Raw genomic sequence first — 19,844 nt, 5'->3', positions numbered from 1 at the left:
CCCACCAGGACAAAGCTACCAAGGTCCAGCAGTCTTATTGTATCGGTCTCAAAACTCGAGCAGGGCGCCATCGTCTCAGAACTTCTCCGCCGCCGGCCGCATATCCAGCTCATGCGTCCACAAACACGGCTTTTGGTTATGCAGCCACAGATACGTTTCACCCACAGCATCGGCACTCATCTTCTTCCCAATCTTCTGGTCCTCGCCATCCTTATCCTCGATGGAGCCGTTGGCGATTGTGTGCACAACGTGCACGCCCTTCTCGCTGAGCTCCCTCGCGAGTGTCTGCGCCAGCTGTCGGACTGAAGCGCGACCTGCTCCGTATGCAGCAAACTGCGCACTGCAACGTAGCGCGCCGAGCGTACCTGTGAAGATCAGGGTCTGCGACGATGATTATTAGCATTGTACTCATAATCGGCCTAATCAGGCAGGGACTGCTACATACACCCTTTTTCTCCCCGCCGTCTGCGAGTGCCTTCTCCCCGTGATCAGCGTAGAAGCGCTTAACACTCTCCTGCGCAAACGTAAACGCGCCACCGACGTACGTCTCCAAACTGTCCTCAAACTCCTCGCGCGTCTCTTCAAGGAACGGCTTCTTGGAGCTGTGCTTCACGCTGTAGATTGCGACCTCGGCTTTCAGCCCGGAAAAGCTCTTGTGCGCCTTGATCTCCTGGAAGGCTTTCTCCAGGGACGCTTTTGACGTGTCGGACGGGAAGGCCTCGAGGACCGCGTCCGGGGAGAATTGACGCACGGTGCTAATCACCGACTGGAGGGATTCGGGGCGGCGCGCGAGGAGCGCGACGGCGAGGTTGCCGTGAGCTGGGGAGGAGAGAATACGCGCGATTCCTGTGCCCTGTGGGAGTATCAGCGGTGGCTTGTGGAGTGTGCTGCGTTAGTAGTGGGAGTGCGTACCGTATTGGGCCCAGCACCGATGAGAATCGCGAGTCCTTTTGGTGCCATTGTTGCTGAGTCGTGATCCCTGTGCGTTCCTGCTGCTGAGAAGATGCGTCGGGATTTGAGTGTTTGAGCGGAAGTACAGTCGGGCAATGTTGTTCTACAAGGTATTTGTCAATTCTAGCTGATGTTCGTCGACCAATGGTCAAGGTATTGCATCATCGATGCCGCAGCTACAGTGCGCTGACCGCTAGCGGCCTCGCTCCGTTCGTAGTCTGTTTGTCTCCGGGTATACAAGACCGCATGTTGGGTGTACAGTAATACCTAGTTCTTACAGTATACGGAGGGGGCTTGGGATGGCCCTTTGCTTGGGTTGAATGAAACATGAAGGGCTGGTGACGTTAAGCCGCATGGGCCGGACGTGGTATCTTCCCTTCTTGAACTCATAGGAATGTACAGTCCTCTATTTTCATCGAACTTCGGTTTCTTGTCGCCTGTTCCAGAACATAGGTTATAAGCAAGAAGTGTTTGAGTTGTTGTAGGGAGCAATGATTCGCGTTCTGTGTTGACGTCTTGAGTATCGGAACATTCAACCGTTCATATCGCAGGTATTGCGACAAAGGATCAAAAAGAATCCCTTCTACCCGTTCGAAGCAGGTAGTAGGTATCCCAGAAGAGCAGGGCCTTCCTCCGTGACAGCAGGAAGTCAGGGGTGTCATGTTTCTCAGCGGGCAGCAGTTTCTCGCATCATTGGGCCGTGCTTGAGCTCGCCGTAGGCATGTCTGACAAGTGAACTGCAAAAGTTCCTGTTGTACATGTCTGACAAGCACATCCGAGAGTATCTTGCTGAGCTCTGATTAACAGCATATGTAGGGTCTTAGGAACATCTTTTTCTAGCAGGTTTTAACAGAGAACCCGCCTGGCATTCGTTACCACCACTTGATTATGAACGAAATCTTTTGCATGAGGTTCTGGATAGACGAGGCTACAATACTTCTATATATTGTCTCATAGATTCTACTATTATCATGACCGTACCAAAGTTCAATACATTTTCTTAGACGCCAGCAGAGGACAACCTGACAGTGTAGAATCTCCTCTATAATCCTGCAACTGGTTTGAATCTTACTCATCCGGATGATGCAGTACCCTCTGACAACTACATGTAAGCTGCTTCTTAAGATCTGAAGAAGATCATCCCATCAGGGATACTGATGGCTACAACAGTTTCTGGAATAATACTCTGCCTCTGAACAAGACGGATGTCTTGCCTTACCTTGACGGTAACACAACAGCACCTCATCAGTGTGCCCATGCGATCATCTTCGAGGGCGGTAAAGGGGTCCTTGACTCGTAAGAGTATGTGATCGGACCCCTTCCAGTTGATGAAGAAATAACTATTCAGAAACTCGATTACTTGTGTAATGGCGGCAGTGGCTGCTCTGTATCATACAACTCTTTGTACTTTAACGAGCCACGAAGCACAGCCACGGGTCCATTGATCGCATTCATCATCTCTGATATAAGGCTGATTTGTTCCAGAATAGCGTCTCTTTTGGAGCTGGTGATGAAAGACGCAATTCCTTAAGCAAGCGTGGAGGCAGTCACCGACTTTTGCAGCCAACTCGACAGCGATGTCGGACACTCCTAACAGCTGTAATGGAACGTAAGCTTTCCACAACATCATGTTCTGTATCTCTGGGCCTGAAAGCCGTATGACGCCTTTGGACCTTTTTCTCCTGATTGACTGCACCGGCACTGATGCTTCTCTGTACTCACTGGGCTTCGTTACGGGCGAAAAGTTTTACCCCCGCGATCGGGACCCTATGCATGGCTTTTGATGCCGGAGAATCGAGTACGACCAAACGCTTGAGGCTGACTGGGCGCTGGTCGACTGCAAGTCAGAGCTTGGCAAGAGTGATCTTGGGGAGAGGCTTGCCCCAGCTACGCTCGAAATCGCTGAACCAATACATCGAGTACATGGGACGGTCCTTCTACGTCGTCTTTATCCGGAACTCGGGTGTTAAGTTCTACGACATCCGTCTCAGGGGTGAACGGATCATTTACGAACGCTCTATGCAGAAAGCCACTGCTCAGTATAGTGGTGATCAGCCGAAGGCCGCCAACACTATTTACCATGACACATGCTACCGTCGTGTGCTGAGATGGGCACACTCGTCCAAGGATATGATTCTCCAAGGAGCTCTACCTTTTGGAATCTGTGATTACTTTCAAGGTCTTCCAATTCTGAAATTGTACTCTCGCCGATCCGAGCAAAGAACATTCTCAGGCGAGACAGTTGACGCATTGAAACGCCTAAGGCTGATTTAATTCGTGCAGAGCATATCATGATGGCAATGGTAACACGATCAACACCAACGCTATCTGCATATTCGAAGCCGACATGAACTTCCCCTCATCACGCCATCGCTATGGAGCCGGTATCGACTACGGCTTCAAGAAGCCCGGCACTGTCAAAGGAGCCCAGCTGATCGTTCGTATGATCGCGACGGTTGGCAACTATAACTCCATATTCGACTACGGTTTTCACTTGTACGGCTCGCTTGAAGTCAGCGTACAGGCATCTGGTTACCTCCAAAGCCCCTTCGACTATCCCATATAAGGTAAATGGGGCGCTCGCATCCAACAAGCAACTTAAGGCTCGTTTCACGATCATATCGTCACGTTCAAAGCCGACTTCGACATACTTGGGACGGGTAGCCTACCTCAAGTCTCCAAGCTCAAGGGTGTTGAGCAGTCGCAGCCCTGGTCTCCTGAGCTTGGTGTCTTCAACGGATGGAGATGTATGGGTCGATCAGGCAAACCGAGCAGCCGTTCAATTGGGTAACCAACAACCAGGCGATGTATGTTTTGTTGAATCTCAATGAACCCAACGTTTGGGGCGAACCACAAGGCTATTGCATCGCTTCTGGAAGGTCCGATATCCACCCAACCACACTGAAGTCGCCATGGTTGCTCGAGAGCTCTGTATTTGCAAAGATGCGTCTCGCTGTGTTACGCCAACACGACGCCGAAGTGCTTGCAAATAGTGTCCAGAATGCTAGTGGGCCCCTACAGATTTTAGTAAGTATTTCGATGCCGAGAACATCGAGGATGAGGACTTGGTGGTGTGGTTCAATCTAGGCATGCATCACTTCAAACGAAGTGAAGATGCACCGGTACGTCTCTTCTGCACTTCCCCTCTTTCCCTCTCACCTATGCTGACAATCTTACAGGTCCCTCTTTATACTGAAGCGAACAGTAGCATCGTCCTAGCGCCCTAAACCTTCTTTGATCGAGCTCAGGATGGTGGTCTGTTGAATTGACGGTGGATTGTAGCTAATGCTGACAGTGGCAAGCTTACATTCGATGACCATGGTGTCGGTCTGAACACTTGCCCGCTGCTTCTGGAGGAGCCGTCTGAGCAAATTCTTGGTGTCGTAGATGTGTGAAGGTGCCTCACTTTGCCACTGGAGACGTGGGATACTACGCACAAGGTACAGGACAATATAGCTGGTGGTGGCTGCTGCAAGAAGCAAATGGTATTTCGAGCTGCTCCTTCCTCCTACCGTCTCAGTTTCCGATGTCAATCTCGACAGGAAGCTATCTAGGTGTGGTGTAACTAAGGCGCGCCTCTTAACGTCATACAGAAAATTAAGCCCTCGCATTCCGTTACCGGTTAGGGTGAAGGTGAGAGATGTATCCCAAATAGCCAGAACCGTTGACCTTGAGCTCCACGATAGAACTCAGACCCTGCAGCAGGTGAACACATGGTGAAGTTCAATATGAGGCTGCGAATCGATTTTGGTCATGCTCGAGCGGTGCGCCCGTCTAATCCGTACGTGAGAAGACTTCGCATGCTATGTATCGAGGTGGCGTACACCATCCTAATTCAGAAGCTCAGGCGTGCCGCCGCGAATGTGACGATGGTACAGTTCGATATGCGCTGTCGCAGGATTGAGAGAGTGCCTGTCACACTTACGACTTCAAGGCGGAGAAGGCAATACCATACCATACTTGCATATTGTTAATGCCGTGACGTAAATTTAAAGCTGACACAGGAGGCATGATGCCGCACGTCAATAATTAATGGAAGCAGCGTCCGGACTTCGGCGATTGGGCGCTCGAACGGCAGAGCCAGTCTAGTCCACAAGTGGGAAAGCGGAAGCGAGGAAGTACCAAAATACCCTTTGTGCCTGGGACGCCCGAAATTCACCTTCTCGCTATGCACACTCGCTCGGTATTACCTGCTCCCCTATCCTTACACCTTCCGAGGAACCGCGGAGTTCACTCGTGCTGAGGGCCCCAGTCATGTCAAAAGCAATGTTCACACCCTGGCTCGCAGTCTCGCTTACGCTTACATACTGATGACAAACGGCATGCTTAGAACAAACCTGGTTTTGGCTACGCTTTGCATGCAAGTTCCCGTTCCGAATCTTTTTCCAGTCGTACCGGTTCTTGTCTGTTGCCTAGCCGAATGTAGGTTGCTGATTACATAGCGACTTTTGCTCCATCACCGGAATCGTCATCATCCTTGTTCAAGTCAATTCCAGAAGCATCTCAGTGCCTCGGAAGGAGGATAGGTTGGCCACTCGTAGTAGAAAGACTGGCACAGGGCATCTCGTTCTGCACCAACGATATGCTTGAAGCAGTCAAGAGAACCAGGCTGCAAACCGGCAGATCCGGCACGAGTTCCTACTCTTGTCAGATAGAAAGGGCGTTAGAGCATCTCGCCATCCCCGTCCGCTACTCCACCACGCTTGGACCTACCTATTGTATGTTATCGATCGAGGCTTGCTGTTCACGTGGCCTTCCTGCATCCTTCGTCAATAGAGTTCGTCTTGGCCGATCCTCCATAGACGTTTACACACCCGACTACGCCGCAGTCACAGAACTGTTCTCTCTATCCCATCCAATCACATTACGCGAGGGACAGGCTTCGGTAACTGCGCCGTAAACGATTCGTAACATGCCGTAGCCCTCTAATGAGACAGCTTTTGCGATGCTGTTCCTGGATGAATCTTCTGGAAGAATACCTCACCAAGCCGCAAACAACACCACTGCACCACTAGTTGAGGCTCAAAAAGGGAGCTCTCATACCCTCAGTGGGCTTGCGAGATCCAACCTGACACGCGCCAAGATCGCGCGGCGTTATATTCGCATGTAATGCCTGCCCCACAACGAGGGTACAAGCGTCCGGTGAGTAATCAACGATGTCGGATGAATTAAGTGGCTCTCGTGACAAGGGGAACAGCTGAGCGTGGCACACACGGTGATTTGAAGCCGAGTCCGAAGAATCAGCAGTCCGAGGGGAACTCCGGTTCAAACGGTCTGAGTAGACAGGATCGGCCCAAACTGCAATGCTGCAGTTTGTTACCGCTTATAGACCCGCCAAAGTGGGGTGACGACGTTGCAGGTTCTTGATCAGAGATCAGAATGATCAGCCAACAAAATGACCTGGCTACAAGCACAAACCTGAATGCAAATCACTCTGGCTCTTGCTGGGACCCTTGAAACGACCACTTTGGACACCGAGTGGTCGCAGGAATCTTCTCTTGCGTCGAGGAATGGTACGGTAAAAGCCACATTACACTGGCAAAGCAAGTAGAGCTCTCACCTGCATGATCTTCGCTCCGTGATAGCGCGGCTTCATGCAATACCACTAACTCTAAGGTGTGATTCAGGTGTCCCATGTGGTTCGCTAGATCTGGACGAATCCTTCCTGAGAACGCGCCAGCAGCTACCATGTTGAGGCTGGATCATGAGCCGTGACCTTACCAGGATGCCTCATCGAGCGACCCGCAGCTTTGAAAATGCCAATTTGGACGATCCGCTCACCCGCATGCTCTACAACAAGGCGTCGTCATGGATTTACTGCTCACTGCCAACGTGGAATCCTACAAACAGTGTAAACCGCTAGCCTTGCCACAAGGCTACGAGCCGCCTATGGCGCCCGACGAATCAGCGTCTTAGCCCGCTCAGTCCAAACCTGATAACAGGAGCATGTCACAGGCATGTTGTCCTACATGCGGACACCCAGCGCTTGAGCCATACGGCAGGGCTGGCCCAACGAATCCTTCACTGTGGAACGCTGTTCGATCGAAATTGCAGCATCCCATTGGTGTTCAGCCCGCTAGGCACTAACAATTGTTCGCTCTCACCAATGGCGGACAAAGAAGCTGGCGAGCTAAAGCCTCGGCCACCTGATGGCCACGGCCGGACCAATTGTGTGTAACTTGAAGCAAGACCCTGACAATTGTTAGCTAAATGCGGTTGTATATGCTCGCGATCAACTGGTGAGAACTAATATGTGCATGGTGATTTCGATCGCGGTCACAATTACTATACTTATCACCCCTACCTTATCGCGTGCATACCGGTGAACTATGGCCAGACCGAGATTGAAGTGAAAGTACATCACCGTAGCCCGGGTTCTTAGGCCTCAGCCAATACGGTAGCTGCTCGCTGTGAGAAGGTCATTGCCACGAGCATACTCCACATGAGAAATGTGCCGCACGATTCCAGCATCAACATCTTTAGTAAGACCAAGCTGTGGATAAAACGACGCTCACCGCCTGTCCACGCGTTGACCATGCTGACCAACTTCCAAGGCGACTTCGATCACAAAGAATCCTTCGAAGCGGCGCAGCCTCAAAGGCTGAAACTACAAATGCATGTCATATGCAAGGCTAAGCCCAAGTGTGACTACGTCTGATCACCGCATCCAACACGAGGAATGGAAGGCTGAAGCTCTTCTTTCACCGTAGGGCTGACGCATGGCCCGGATCTTCAACACGGACGATCTGATGCAGCAAGGAGTCAGAACAAAGGAACCCCTGCAACCACCAGACCCACCGGCGCCAGTAGAGCATCTGACGCGAGCTTTGAAGTCGCTCAATATTGCAATCTCAACAGCTTCGGTTTCGCAAATCTCGCGAAAAGAGCCGCTCTAGTCCCCACATGACGCCTAGCGTGCACACGGCAGATCAAGGCCCCACACGACCATCCTAGCCCAGCTGAAGGATGGAGATGCTAGGTTGCGGGTATGCGCTGGTCACAAGCCTCGCGGACAGTCTAGCGATGAAGGGGAGGACAAGTTCCGCACGTGTGACAAAGCTTCGACGGTGTTCTTTGCTCTAGCATGCATGACATTTCCTGGGCCAAGACGTGAGGCAGGATGGGGAGTGTAAACCACGCTGACCGGCCGGCATTAGCATGCAGTGTGTATCAGGTGACGACGTAAGGCGGAAAATAAGACTTGGCCTAGAATACGAGGGGAAGCTGCATCCAGTGAGTGCGATTCGTTTGTTGAGTGGTGCTTCGACACCAGGCTGCGACAGGTGACAAGGGCCGAGTGATATCTGCGGCTCTGTCAGCTCTAGTCTGGCTGATCACTGAAGGCCTCCTTTCACACATTCCGTCACTCGTTTATCAGCCTGGAGCAGTGAATGAGCATGAACTTATATACCAGCCCGAATCGACACTTCCACTCACCACCACCACAGCAGTTCCGACAGCCTTTCCTCTTCACCCTCGACAGAACAGCTGGACTCGAGCATCGTCAATCGCAACGTCCATCTCTTTTTTTTCGCACTAACAATCATGTCAGCGCATACGCTGAGTCCGAGGTCCTCAACAGAGAGTCTGCAGAGCAGCTCTTCCACCTACTCTATCCCCGACAAACTCGCTCCTGCTCTTTCTAGTCCCATGGCCTGGGAAGGCGCTGAGCTCGACCCTGCGCAGTACATTGTCGAGCTCTCAAGGTCCGAGGTCGACAACATCCGCGCTGCTGTGGTTGGCTTCAAGCTTCAAAGGCTCCCGCGCAGCGAGATATCTCAGCGCACGTTCCCTCTGGCGGCAGAGCTGACGCGCAAGCTTTCCGGTGTCAGCAAGGAGCTTCACCACGGTCCGGGCGTGGTAGTGTTGCGCGGCCTGGAGGCAGCGCGATTCAACGACGAAGAAGCTGTGGTCGCCTTCGCCGGCGTCTGCTCATACGTTGCAAGAGAGCGTGCAACAGACTCGTACGCCAACCAGACGCTCAGCCATGTCCGCGATGCCACGAAGGAGGTAGTGCCGGCGTGGGCGAAGGATATCGGGCTTGCCGGTTCCAAGATTACAGCTGCAATGGATTTCCACAGCGATCGATTCTCCGGAGATATCCTTGCTATGCACGTCAGGAACGATGGTGGGTCGGGCACTGGAGGTGGTCAGTACGTCGCTAGCTTCTGGAAAATATACAACGAGCTGCTGAGGACTGAACCTGGTGTGCTGGAAACCATGGCCGAGGCGGACTGGCCCTTCGAGCTGAAGCAAAAGTAAGCACGACACGTCATGAGCAGGCTTGAATCTGAGACTGACCGACTTTCAGGAACCAAGCACCACACCTTGAACTTGGTCCGACCCTGTTCTTCTCGAGAGGCAAGCCCATATGCCAGCTTGTCAAAGCGCCGCTCCTCGGAAGCCCACGCATCCAGCGGGACACAAGTATGCCGAAAGTTTCAGACAAACAGATGTACAGCATGCATGTTATTCAGAACTTGGCGACGCGATTGAGCACAAAGCTCGATCGCAAGCAGGGCGACATACAGTTCATCAACAACTTGAGCATCATGCATGCTCGCGAGGCATACCAGGGAACCAATGGGAAGGCGAGCACTCGACATTTGCTGCGCATGTTCCTTCGGGATCCCGGGAACGCCTGGGAGAAGCCGTCCCGATTCCGAAACAACTTTGACGACCCCTTCACGCCCGGCAGGTCCCAACAACTGCCCATCATCGACATGGATCCGTGGCGCGCTATCAGTGGCCGCGAGAGCCATGGCTGAATGCATTTCTGCGGAATAGGAAGGGATTTTGCGGCACTTTGGGCAGCGCATCCAAGGCTGAAGCATTTACCACGTTTCATGGGATAGCGAGGAGTATGGTGTGTGCATTTTGGAGGGAAACCTCACTTCTGTCATTCGTTCGCACATGGGACCTTGCTGCATTTACAGTTAATCACGCGGTTCTCCATCGTACATAATTTCGTTTCTTGACATACTGAAATGAAACGGGTCTTCTGACAGTCTCGCACAATATAGAAATTGGACTCGAAGGCAATCTTCCCTCGCTGACATGTGATCTTACAGCGCGACCCGAAACGTCATCAAGCCCCAGCTTCTTTGAACAGCTTTGTAATCCACTCACTTACGAATGAATGGTGTGTAGCAGAGAACTCAGTGAGCGGTGGCTGGAATCGATCTGCAGAAGTCAGGAGGGGTACTCTGTGGAGTCGAAGAACCTACCTGGACCAAGTCTGTCAAAGATCTTTGCCATTTCAGAAACGTATGCGTGGCCTTCTGCATCGATGTGCCCGCGCTCTCGTAGCTCTTCGGGGTTGTCACGTGCGAGCTTGAATGGCGAGTAGCCGCGTAACGTACATCGCCAGTGGTACAGCAAGACCGGAAACGCGAACTCCCATTTCTTAATCTGATTGCTGACGACGTTGTTGACTTCGTGTTCGATGACCTATCAACTTTAGAAATTGCTGTGCAAAAACGGAAGATAGTACTCACTGTACCGTTCTTTGCCCTCATGTATCCTCTGGCGCCCTTATTGATGTACTCCAGATTCCAGAAGATGATGTAAAAGGTGAGAAAGAGCTCATACCATGGCTTGATCTTCGGCTTGAAAATCAGAGACGCCAGCTCCTTCATAAATAGCTTCTCCAACTTGCGCAAGTACTTGACCGCAGCGACATCCATCTGGTGGGTGATGGCGCCAGGCAAGGGTCGATCGCGCGAGTTCCGATCGTATGCTTCGTAGTCACTTCGCCCAATGTGGCGATAGTCATACTCCTGTATTCCCGGGATATTGTTTGACCAGACAGTACCGTACCCCTGAGACACAACTGACAGACACTGCAGCCGCATAGCCAAGTCAAGAGCCCGTGATCCATGCACACTTCGCATTCGGAAGACTTCTCGGTATGTGTAAGTTGCTACTTCATCGTTCTGAATGCGGTCAAAGATCCACGCCTCGATCGCAGGCTGGAGGCTCGAGAAGTAGCGCTCGAAAGCAGAGACTAGGTTCGCGGTGTCGTAGACTGCGTACGCCGGCTGCTCCACTGCACACACGTCACCCTCTTTAGTTGACCACAATGACGTCGCTGTATCTAGCGAGCCTCGCCTTGGACTGTATGGGCGGAAAGCAACACGCATGGGTTGAGCGTTCGGTATACGACCGTAACCTGGTAGGTTCCACAAGATGTCCATCTCCCAGAGCTGGCTACCAGGTTTCCAGTCGTACCCCAGGAACTCAGCTTCGTCTTGTTGCTCGCGACCATTGCAACGACGGATGACACTGGTGTCCTCGAGATGTTCTCTGTAGCAGGGCTCGCGGAAAGAGCGAGCATGCCCTTCGATCTTGGTGCACTTCTGACACGGGTCTCCCTCGTCACATCCTGATTTATAGAATCTGCAGCGAACACATATCCGCTTTGTCTTGCGCATTGTATGTGTTTTTTCTCGTTGCTTTTCTTGTAAGGGTCCTTTACGTTTGGAGACCTTCATCTTCTCTTGCCTCTCAACGTAAGATGACGGGACCTTTGCTGCCTTCTTCTTGGCACTTGGTCGTCGGGTTTCCGGAGTGTAGACGGATGGGTCGGTCTGTTGTTCGACTTGTGCGTCTTGAATCTCGTAGATCCTCTGTACCGGGACAGCCTGTGCTAGAGGCCATTGTTGTTGTTGAGTTTGAATATGGCCATAGCCTATATGCGCAGATACAATACCAGGCGTACGTTCAGTCGGCCATGGTGCATTAGGAAGACTGACCGGCTCACTGACTACACCGGGTGACAGCGCACTGCTGGTATGGGCCACATAGTGTTGGTGTTCGGTCGGCGCCAGGGTCGATGCGCTGCCCCAAGCTGTCGACGCTTGCAACACAGCGTGGGTCTGATCCACGCTTGGTTGCGATACCGCATGCGAGGACTGAGGGATCGAGTGTTGCCTTTGGACGCGATTCGCGAAAGGTGGGTCTACCGGTGTTGCAGGGGATTCCTGGGGTAGATTAGTCGAAGCTTAGCGTACGAGACGACATCTTCACACTCACAGAGGTGATGCGCAGCGCGGTGAAGCGTTCTGTGTCCCTGAGACCACTCTCGGAAGATATCAGGGGCTGTTCGTGCTCCGCAGCCGATGCCTGCTGATGGTGCTGATGTGGGTACGGGCGCGCTACGTTAGGGGTCGAGTGTTGCACAGAGGCGCCTCCTTCAGCGATGCCATAGGAACCCAAGCCCGGTGCGAATATTTGCTCATTCACACGGTCGCTCACAGGCGTGCTCCACTCTTGGGCATTTGGTTGCGCATAACCAGTACTCCAGGCTTGTGGAGCTGGAGAAGGCTGATGCGCTCTGGGGAAGGCGGGGCTCAGTCCGGCTTGGGGATAGTGGAGTAACGGGACCGATGAAGGGCCGGTGTAAGTGGTGTGGTTACTCTCTTGCCATGTTCCAATGAAGTTGGCGTATGCTTGGTCGTGGTGGTTATTCTGGAAGTTCTGGTAGTGCGAGTGAGGGTTGGCGCTTCTGTAGTACTGCGAGCTGGTAGCCATGGAGATGGGCTGCGGCTGATCGCGTACTACTTCAGAACACGAGTTGGGCGTCTCCGCGTCACTCATCCGTGTGGTTGCGACAAACAAATGCAAAGAGCAAGAAGCTCGGAGGCCTCAGGCCATAGGGCGTTGCTCTGCACGTTGAACAGCGGTTTGCTGGCTACGAGGGGAGAAGGCTCCAACGACGCACAAAAGGCGGGTCAGGAAACGAGCTGGTGGCTCGCTATGCACGATCGGGTAGGCTGCATGGGTAGCTTCCGTGTGGCCTGAGCTGCATCGTCCCGTAAGCGCGCTGTCTGGGTAATGGCCGCCTGTCGATCATTGTGTTTCAATCATTCGGGCCTTCTCATCTCTTAATCATGGAGATCATTCATGCCAGACGATAGCTTTCCAGGACTGTCTTGAGCACTCGTCCAGGTTTGTTGCAGGGCGGGTTGGATTGCACTTTCAATAACGAGCGTGGTACAATCAACGCAGCCCCTAGCGAATCTGGATCCGGGGTTGTTGGTCCGGACCTTCGTCCCGTTGACAAGCTTGTCTCGGCCCTCAAAACGCTGAAGCCTGCTCTCTGCTCTTGGCGTCGAGGAGCAAAGTCTAGTGCCCATCTCTTTGTTCGCTTTGTTATCTGACCATGCGGATACATGGTACGGCAAGAAGTACCTCTGCCGCGGCTCCACAAGCCTGCCGGAGCTATCTCGGTTCCGTGCCGTACTTGTGACAAATGAAGCGGATAGTATCAGGCCACCAGCGATACATGCTGGCCAAGTGTTGTGAGCGCGCTTGGCACGCTGGTGTCCCAAGATTTATAACAGGTGTTTAATAGCAGTTACTTTTGAATGCGTCGTCAACGCGGCAAATAGCGGCGAGAGTAGCAGGACGGTCGACGCGCTGTATGCGATGCGTCCGCAGTCCCTTACATTGAAGCCGCTGTGGGGACGAGCGTTGTGAGGATGTGATGAGTATGTGACTCGGGGCTGTTTACATTCACTAGCGTGCCTCTAGACAGTAGGCGCGCGCGAATGGAGAGTCATGACATGTAGAATATCATTAAGAATCAGATATAGAACTATGAAATGCAAGCCCTCATTCCAGGACACTAACACTGGGGTTCCAATCCGTGTGTGCACAAAGACGGAGCTACCAAATGACCCAACGGATCCACGATTATTAAAAACGGCAAAGGGAAACATCCAGCAAATCTATGACTTGGACTTCTTGGACTTCTTCTTCTTCGGTGCCTCATCTGAGTCTAGGTCGGCGTCGGTGTCGACCTCCTTGACGGGCGAGTTCCTCTTTGCCGCGGTTCGGCTGCTTCGTCTGGTGCCCTCCTGGGGCTCCTTCTTTTCCTTCTTTGGCGCAGCCGCCTTCTTTGGTGCGGCCTTCTTCTTAGAATCGGCCTTCTCTTCGCCGTCATCCTTCTTGTCGGCCTTCTTTCCTTGGTTGGCTTTAGGCTTCTGTGCGCTTGCGGGAGCGTCCTGCTCCTCCTCGACATCGTCCTCCTCCTCTTCGTCTTTAGACTCCGACTTGTCTGCCTTCTTCTCCTCGGTCTTCTTCTTGCTGTCAGACTTGGCCTCTGGTGCGCCCTTCTTAGGCTCGTTCTTGCTGCCAGCTTCATTCTCGTAGCCACCTCCCTGCTTCTCATACTCCTTGGAGATCTCGGCGGCCTGCGCGCGTCAATACAAATCATGCGATCGTGGTCGCGTGCATCGCGCAATCGCGTACTTTCCATGCAGCCATCTGGCCCTTGCCGCTGCCGTCCTTGTTGGGCTTCTGCTTCACCTCCTCCTTGACCTTCTCGCGAAGCTTAGGATCTGTTGGCTTTCCTTTGGACGAAGGCATTGTTGCAATTGTGAGTGTGCGACGAAAGTAGGATTGGCGATCTAGTCAAGGGTTGAATCTCGAGGTACAGGGTGTCGTCGCGTGGAGGGTGTACCAGCACGTAGGTTTGTTTTGATGTGATCCGGATGACATCATCCACTTCTATTGGCGCGCAATTCGTACCAGCCTCCTCATTTTTTGACGCCGACACTGCAATAGTGCACCCGAACCTTATCGAAAACGCCGTGATTCAAACCTCGAATTCTGGTTTCAGCTGAGGCGAGACCACGGCGGTCTGGCATGCGCCATCCTCGAAGTCTACGGTCCTTCACATCAATAGCGCGATCAGTAAATGAATTGACACAACTACACTCGTTGCACGACACATCATCGCGCACAGTTCTCGTTTGCCTTGATGGAGTAAGGGACCTGCGCTAGAGTTCCCCAGATTGCGCTTGCGTCGATCAACCCGCACGCGCCGAGGACGCACGAGACCCAAATGCAGTGCTTGTCGAAGTGTCAATGCTAGCATCCTCGATTACACCTTGTCACAGCTAAAAAGTGACAAAATGTAGACTACCCTTATACCTCCAAATAGGATGCTTATAGAAGGCTAGTTTTCTGCGACACGCTCCAAGCTCGGCACGAAAGCTTCAAGCAGTGGTTTCAGCCGGTGTACACAATGCGATGATTGTCAACATCTTGTTTGTAGAGTAGCGCCGAACCTCACTTCATCATTGCTCGACCTGAGGAGTTCCATGCACTGTCGACGCAAACGATGAGTACGCGAACAAGACTCGCGAGCCCACCGGTGAACAGGCGCCAGAAGAGAAATGGCGCAGGGTTTTGCATCGAAGCTTTGCCTCACCGTACTTCGTACAGCCGCACCCAACAGGACTGGGAAGAGCATACGACGCCTCCAGGGGCTGTGAGCGCTGCTCACGTTCCGGACGAGTGAGAAAAGGTGCATTGTATGCTCGCGCTATGCACGCTAAGCGCAGTAAAAGAAAGAATTCGTAGCCCAATCATCACGTCCCCGGTTTGCGCCTCAGACTCCCCTCCCCCCCGCTGCGCTCATTGACGCTCGCCCGCGCGCCGTTCTTGTTTCCAATGCGATTCTCCCTCTCGTTCGCCTTGACGATCTTCTCCGCCTCGGCCGCCAAATCAGTACCCACCCTCCAACTCCTCAGCACAACGCCCTGCTCGGAGAGGATCTGCTCCGCCCGCGCCCACCGCTGCCGCCACAGCGCCTCCCTCTTGTTGACATACTGGCCGTCGGCCGTCTGGCCCTGGCCGCCGCCGTTGAGACCGAGCGTGCTGCCTGTGCTCGAGCGATTCAGCTTCTCGCGCTGCGCGGTCGTGGAGAACGGGGCCGAGGTCTGCGTCGAGGTGATCTGCGGGCGGTGCGGGAGCGAGGGCGCGTGTTGCCATGCCGAGGAGGCTTTGCCGCCTACGTAGGATGCAGCTGCGCCCGCGGGGTTGCGGCGGGGCGGCGGCGGCGGTGGGGGAGCGGTCTTGCGAGCGCTGTCGCCGTCTGAGCCTGAGCGAATGCTGGCGTTGTCTGAGGCGGGCTGGTCGTCGGAGGACCACGCTGGCAGGCTGTTGTAGACGGAGTAGAGCTTGTCGCGGGCCATGCCGGCGTAGCTCTGGTTGCTGTGGTCGTACTGGGGTTTGGTGCTGTAGTTGGGTTGCGGTGGTGCAGGGCGGTTTGATGGCGGTGCAGGTCGGTTTGATGGCGGTGCAGGGCGGTTTGATGGCGGTGCAGGGTGGTTTGATGGCGGTGCAGGGTGGTTTGATGGCGGTGCAGAGCGATTTGATGGTGGCGAGGTAGGTGCGTTGCTGGGTTGAGAGAGGGGACTGGGCTGGCCCACCAGGCGGATCGTAGTGGACGGCCGGCGAGGTTTTGGCGGTGGCGGTGCTTTCGACGTAGACGGCGAGGGCGACGCGTATAGGCTGTCGTTTGATGAAATCCGCAGTGCAGCAGGCTTCGTCGGTGGCGGAGGAGCCGCTTTGCCCAGGCTCGAGCCCGTCGACGTCCGTGTTGGGCCGCTGAAGGCTTCGGTATCTGTGTTGGCGCGTCGCATTGACGGGATCGTCTCGGGCCCCTCATCGTCTGAAGAAGAGAGGTCAATCAAATTGGCTACTGGCTCAGCCTTGGCCGTCTGGACTGCGTGCCGCGCCGGCATACCAGGTCTGTTGCTGAAGCGATCCTGGTCGTGCTCGGGCAATCGAGGATGGAGCCGCTTCTTGTCCTCTTCCTCGAATGCGCGTAGAGAAGCCGCAATCGCAGCTCTGAGCTCAGGGTCGTGCTCCTCGGACAGCGCACGCGTTGCGCTCGCTGGGCTCGCGACGTCTGAGGCGTTGGAGCCACCGCCGCGTCGGGGTGACGATGAGCCTGACATGGACCCGACGGAGGGGTCGAAGAATCCGCCAGTCTCGGTGGTTGTCACGTCCCGGATGAAGACGGCGGCAACACGTCCTGGGTTTTCGAGGACGAAATCCGTGTACACCTCCAGATCCGCCTCTCCGCTATCGCCAATGAGGATGAACCGCCTCTCGGGAAAGTCTCGAGAGATCTTGTCCAGGGTGACCTTCTTCCTCTCCGCAACAGGTTCGAAGATGCCCTGCATCATGCCACTGTACTGCTTGAGGTGGAAGGAGCCGGGTGGCAGGCCAGCCATGCTGAAGTAGGTTGAGATGACAGGGTACAGCTGCCACGGCGAGTTGGAAACGTAGTGGAATTTGACGCCCATTTGGGACATGCCGTTGTACCACTCCCTGACCCCATCGATGGTCAGGTCGCTCAGATCACGTATGAAGACGTTGCGGAAAATCTCTCGCGCACCGCTGCTGATGGCCGAGTGCTTGATGGTGTCGTCAATGTCACTGATGACGCTGATGCCCTTGGAGTCGGTGATGATGACCTCTTCCGTGGCCGACAGCTGCTCCGAGGCCAAGATGCGCACGTGCGTAGGGACAAAGTCCAGCGCGGCCGTCATGCTGAAGTGGCCGGCAGCGTTGGTGTAGATGGTCCGCTGCTTGGAGATGTTGTCGTTGTAGAAGAAGACGCTGATTGGCGTGTTGGCCATGGGCATTGCGAGGAAGTGCCGCAACCGGGCCATCAGACGGCTGTTCGCCTCTGCCAGCTCGGCGGGGCTCATGTCCGCCGGCTGGTTCCACGACGCTCTCCTCTGCAGCGGGGTGCTGTGCTCGTCGTCGCTCTGGAGAGAGTCCTTGGACTGGCTGTGCGCGAGCTGGTGGGTCCGGGCGCTGCCGGCGGTGCGCACGCTCTCGCCGCTCTGGGCGCGGTACAGCTGCGTGTCGTCGCCGTTGCTGCGGCTCGGCCTCTCGCTGTAGGCGCCCTTTGCAGCGGCGGCGGCCTCGCGCTCGCCCTTCCTCAGAATGGCCTCTGCCTCGCGGCCGGCCAGGTCCTCGTCGCGCTGGGACTGGCGCATGTGCGCCCGCTCGCGGAAGCCGACGTGGCTGGGGCTGGGGTCGCGGCTATTCGCGGACGAGTTGGAGGCGGACCCAGCAGCAGCAGCAGGCGGCGCCGACACGCCGACGAGCTGGCGGGCCAGGCCGATGAACAGCCGCTGCTTCCGGCTCATCTGGCCGCGGTGCGGCGAGTAGATCCAGCCGCGCACGTCGACGTCGACGACGGCGTTATCGTCCTCGTGACTGTCCCACTGCTGCTTCCAGAAGTCGGCGTCGCCCGCGGTCGTCGAGTCGCGCCCGTCGCCCGCGGCCTCCTGGACGGCGCCCGACGCGGCGTCGGGTGTGCGCTTGATGTGCCTGCGGGCGTAGCTGGGGAACAGGATCATCTCCTCGTCGCCGCTGCGCACAATGGCGGCGTCGGGGAAGCTGCCCGGGGCGTCGTCCTCGTAGTCGTAGTGGGCCTCGCGGCTGCTCCAGCCCGGCGCATACTGCTGCGTGTACGTCTGTCGCAGCTCGTTCGCTGCCTTGAGGTAGCCGGCCAGCCTGCGTCGCCGCCCGCCCGCCTCGCCGCTCGCATAGCTACTCATGCCGCTGCCGTGGCCGTCTTCGGTGCTCGTTGCGGGGGTCCTGCGCCTCAGCTGCGCCTCATGTTCGAGGGCCCGGCGGACGAGGCTCGACGGCCGGAGCCTGGAGACGGCGGCGCGTACGCGTGCGCGTGCGCGTGCGCGAGTGTGTGGGAAGATCAGCCGCAGGAGGGAGGCGGCTTGGGCGGACGGCGGCTTGCGGCCAAAGGGCGATCTCATGGGATTGCAGACACAGGAGGGGATGCGCGGTTGGCACTGTCACGTTGGATTGCCGTCACGGCCAACTTTGAAGCCTGAAATGCCATCACACGTCATTGCCGCCATGCGAACTGCGAACTGCAAACTAGATCTGTGCGCGTTCCAGAACACCACGGCTACTGCGGTCCGTCACTCGGCTTGCACGTGCGGCTCGCAGCCAAGGTAACCGTGTACTAAGTTGTGTAGGATCATTGTTTCTAATACAGCGCCGCGTCGAGGTGCTTTGCAAATGCTGGCACGTCCTGCGTCAGCGACTCTACAATCTCGTCCCAGATTGTCGAGGCCAGCTCATGCATCTCACTGCCTGCAACTGCACGTGGCACGGGCATGATCCTGTCGTCCTTGCAGAACCTCCCATGCACCGCTTCGCCTTGCGTCGTTGCACTCAGAATGGCGTCTGCTCCCTGCGACGGTGACTTCATGAACAGAAAGACGGGCACAGCAGCCAGCACGTAGACGCCCGGGAAGTAATGGTCTCGCCCCAAGTCGCTCCTGACGAGACCAGGGCAGATGGACGTGATGATGACGTCTGCAGAGGTTACCTCGCTGGCGAGCCTGTTCGTAGCATACATCAGGAACGCTTTGCTGAACTTGTACTGGTTGCCTTCCTTGAAGTTCTCGCGCCTGTTGTAGTGCTCGAGGACGTTGGATTGCTGTCGTACCTCAGGCGGCACAAGTGCGCTTTGGTGGAGACCAGAATTCACAAACTCCAATACCGGCGTCTTGCCGGTGTAGCGCTTCGCGTGCTTGAGCTTTGGCAGCAGCAAAACACCCAGAAGCACGGTGGAGAGCGTGTTGACCTGCAGACCCTCCTCCCAGCCCTGCTCGCTAGTGTGGTAGGACGAGCGGCGAGTGCCCGCGTTCAAAATGGCAACGTCGAGATGCTCAAGCTCGTGCGCGCGTCCTGCGAACGCGCAGACGCTGTCGTAGGACATCATGTCCAGCTCCCACACCTCCAGCTGATCATCACGACCGAGCCTTTTGCCAAGCTCGTGCTTAGTGGACGCGCCCCTGTTCAGGTCACGCGCGGCGATGATGACTTTCGAAGCCCCCAGCTTTGCAAACTTATACACGGCTTCTGGTCCCATGCCAGATGTGGCTCCTGTGACAATTACGACCCTGCCGCTGTAGTCCTCAGTCGTCTCCTGTGGCGGCGTGATCCATTTGTTTCTGAATATCTCGAAGAACACAGCCATAGCTGCGGTGCGGGATTATGGTTGCGAGGCTGCACAGAGGCATGACATTGACCAACTCATATCCGGCTCC

General features: G+C 55.2%; 5 protein-coding genes across 5 annotated transcripts; 2 read left to right on the top strand and 3 right to left on the bottom strand.

Moving 5' to 3' along the window:
- Positions 1-75: 75 nt before the first annotated feature.
- M421DRAFT_100469 (NAD(P)-binding protein) lies at positions 76-960 on the bottom strand (the record flags this gene model as incomplete). Its single annotated transcript, XM_033586524.1, has 3 exons — positions 76-381; positions 446-853; positions 913-960. The coding sequence occupies 3 exons, from the start codon at positions 958-960 to the stop codon at positions 76-78; spliced, it is 762 nt and encodes a 253-aa protein (XP_033449612.1).
- A 1,764-nt stretch (positions 961-2,724) lies between these two features.
- Positions 2,725-3,517, top strand: M421DRAFT_4510 (amine oxidase catalytic domain-containing protein; the record flags this gene model as incomplete). Its single annotated transcript, XM_033594668.1, has 2 exons — positions 2,725-3,149; positions 3,235-3,517. 2 exons carry the CDS (start codon positions 2,725-2,727, stop codon positions 3,515-3,517), a joined length of 708 nt encoding a protein of 235 aa, XP_033449611.1.
- Positions 3,518-8,394: 4,877 nt separating this feature from the next.
- Positions 8,395-10,059, top strand: M421DRAFT_419897 (Clavaminate synthase-like protein). The gene is made up of 2 exons (XM_033592281.1): positions 8,395-9,209; positions 9,263-10,059. The coding sequence occupies exons 1-2, from the start codon at positions 8,497-8,499 to the stop codon at positions 9,717-9,719; spliced, it is 1,170 nt and encodes a 389-aa protein (XP_033449610.1). The 5' UTR covers positions 8,395-8,496; the 3' UTR covers positions 9,720-10,059.
- Positions 10,060-10,143: 84 nt separating this feature from the next.
- On the bottom strand, positions 10,144-12,483 carry M421DRAFT_4508 (uncharacterized protein; the record flags this gene model as incomplete). The annotated part of the gene is made up of 3 exons (XM_033594667.1): positions 10,144-10,401; positions 10,449-11,933; positions 11,986-12,483. The coding sequence occupies 3 exons, from the start codon at positions 12,481-12,483 to the stop codon at positions 10,144-10,146; spliced, it is 2,241 nt and encodes a 746-aa protein (XP_033449609.1).
- Positions 12,484-13,703: 1,220 nt separating this feature from the next.
- On the bottom strand, positions 13,704-19,774 carry M421DRAFT_30464 (uncharacterized protein; the record flags this gene model as incomplete). The annotated part of the gene is made up of 5 exons (XM_033589144.1): positions 13,704-14,147; positions 14,206-14,363; positions 14,792-14,808; positions 15,334-18,534; positions 18,783-19,774. Coding segments are annotated over 5 exons (4,812 nt in total), but the record flags the coding sequence as incomplete, so codon positions are not given.
- Between the last annotated feature and the right edge of the window lie 70 nt (positions 19,775-19,844).

The sequence above is a fragment of the Didymella exigua genome, assembly GCF_010094145.1.
Source record: "Didymella exigua CBS 183.55 unplaced genomic scaffold M421scaffold_11, whole genome shotgun sequence".
In the NCBI taxonomy this organism is placed as follows: domain Eukaryota; kingdom Fungi; phylum Ascomycota; class Dothideomycetes; order Pleosporales; family Didymellaceae; genus Didymella; species Didymella exigua.
This window is presented reverse-complemented; position numbering and strand designations above follow the sequence as displayed.

What these genes read in the sequence shown, in the direction of transcription:
- M421DRAFT_419897 (XM_033592281.1), top strand. Translation starts at nt 8,497, where the DNA reads ATGTCAGCGCATACGCTGAGTCCGAGGTCCTCAACAGAGAGTCTGCAG. An exon ending in CCCTTCGAGCTGAAGCAAAA is followed by an intron (nt 9,210 to 9,262) that starts GTAAGCACGACA and finishes ACCGACTTTCAG; the next exon opens with GAACCAAGCACCACACCTTG.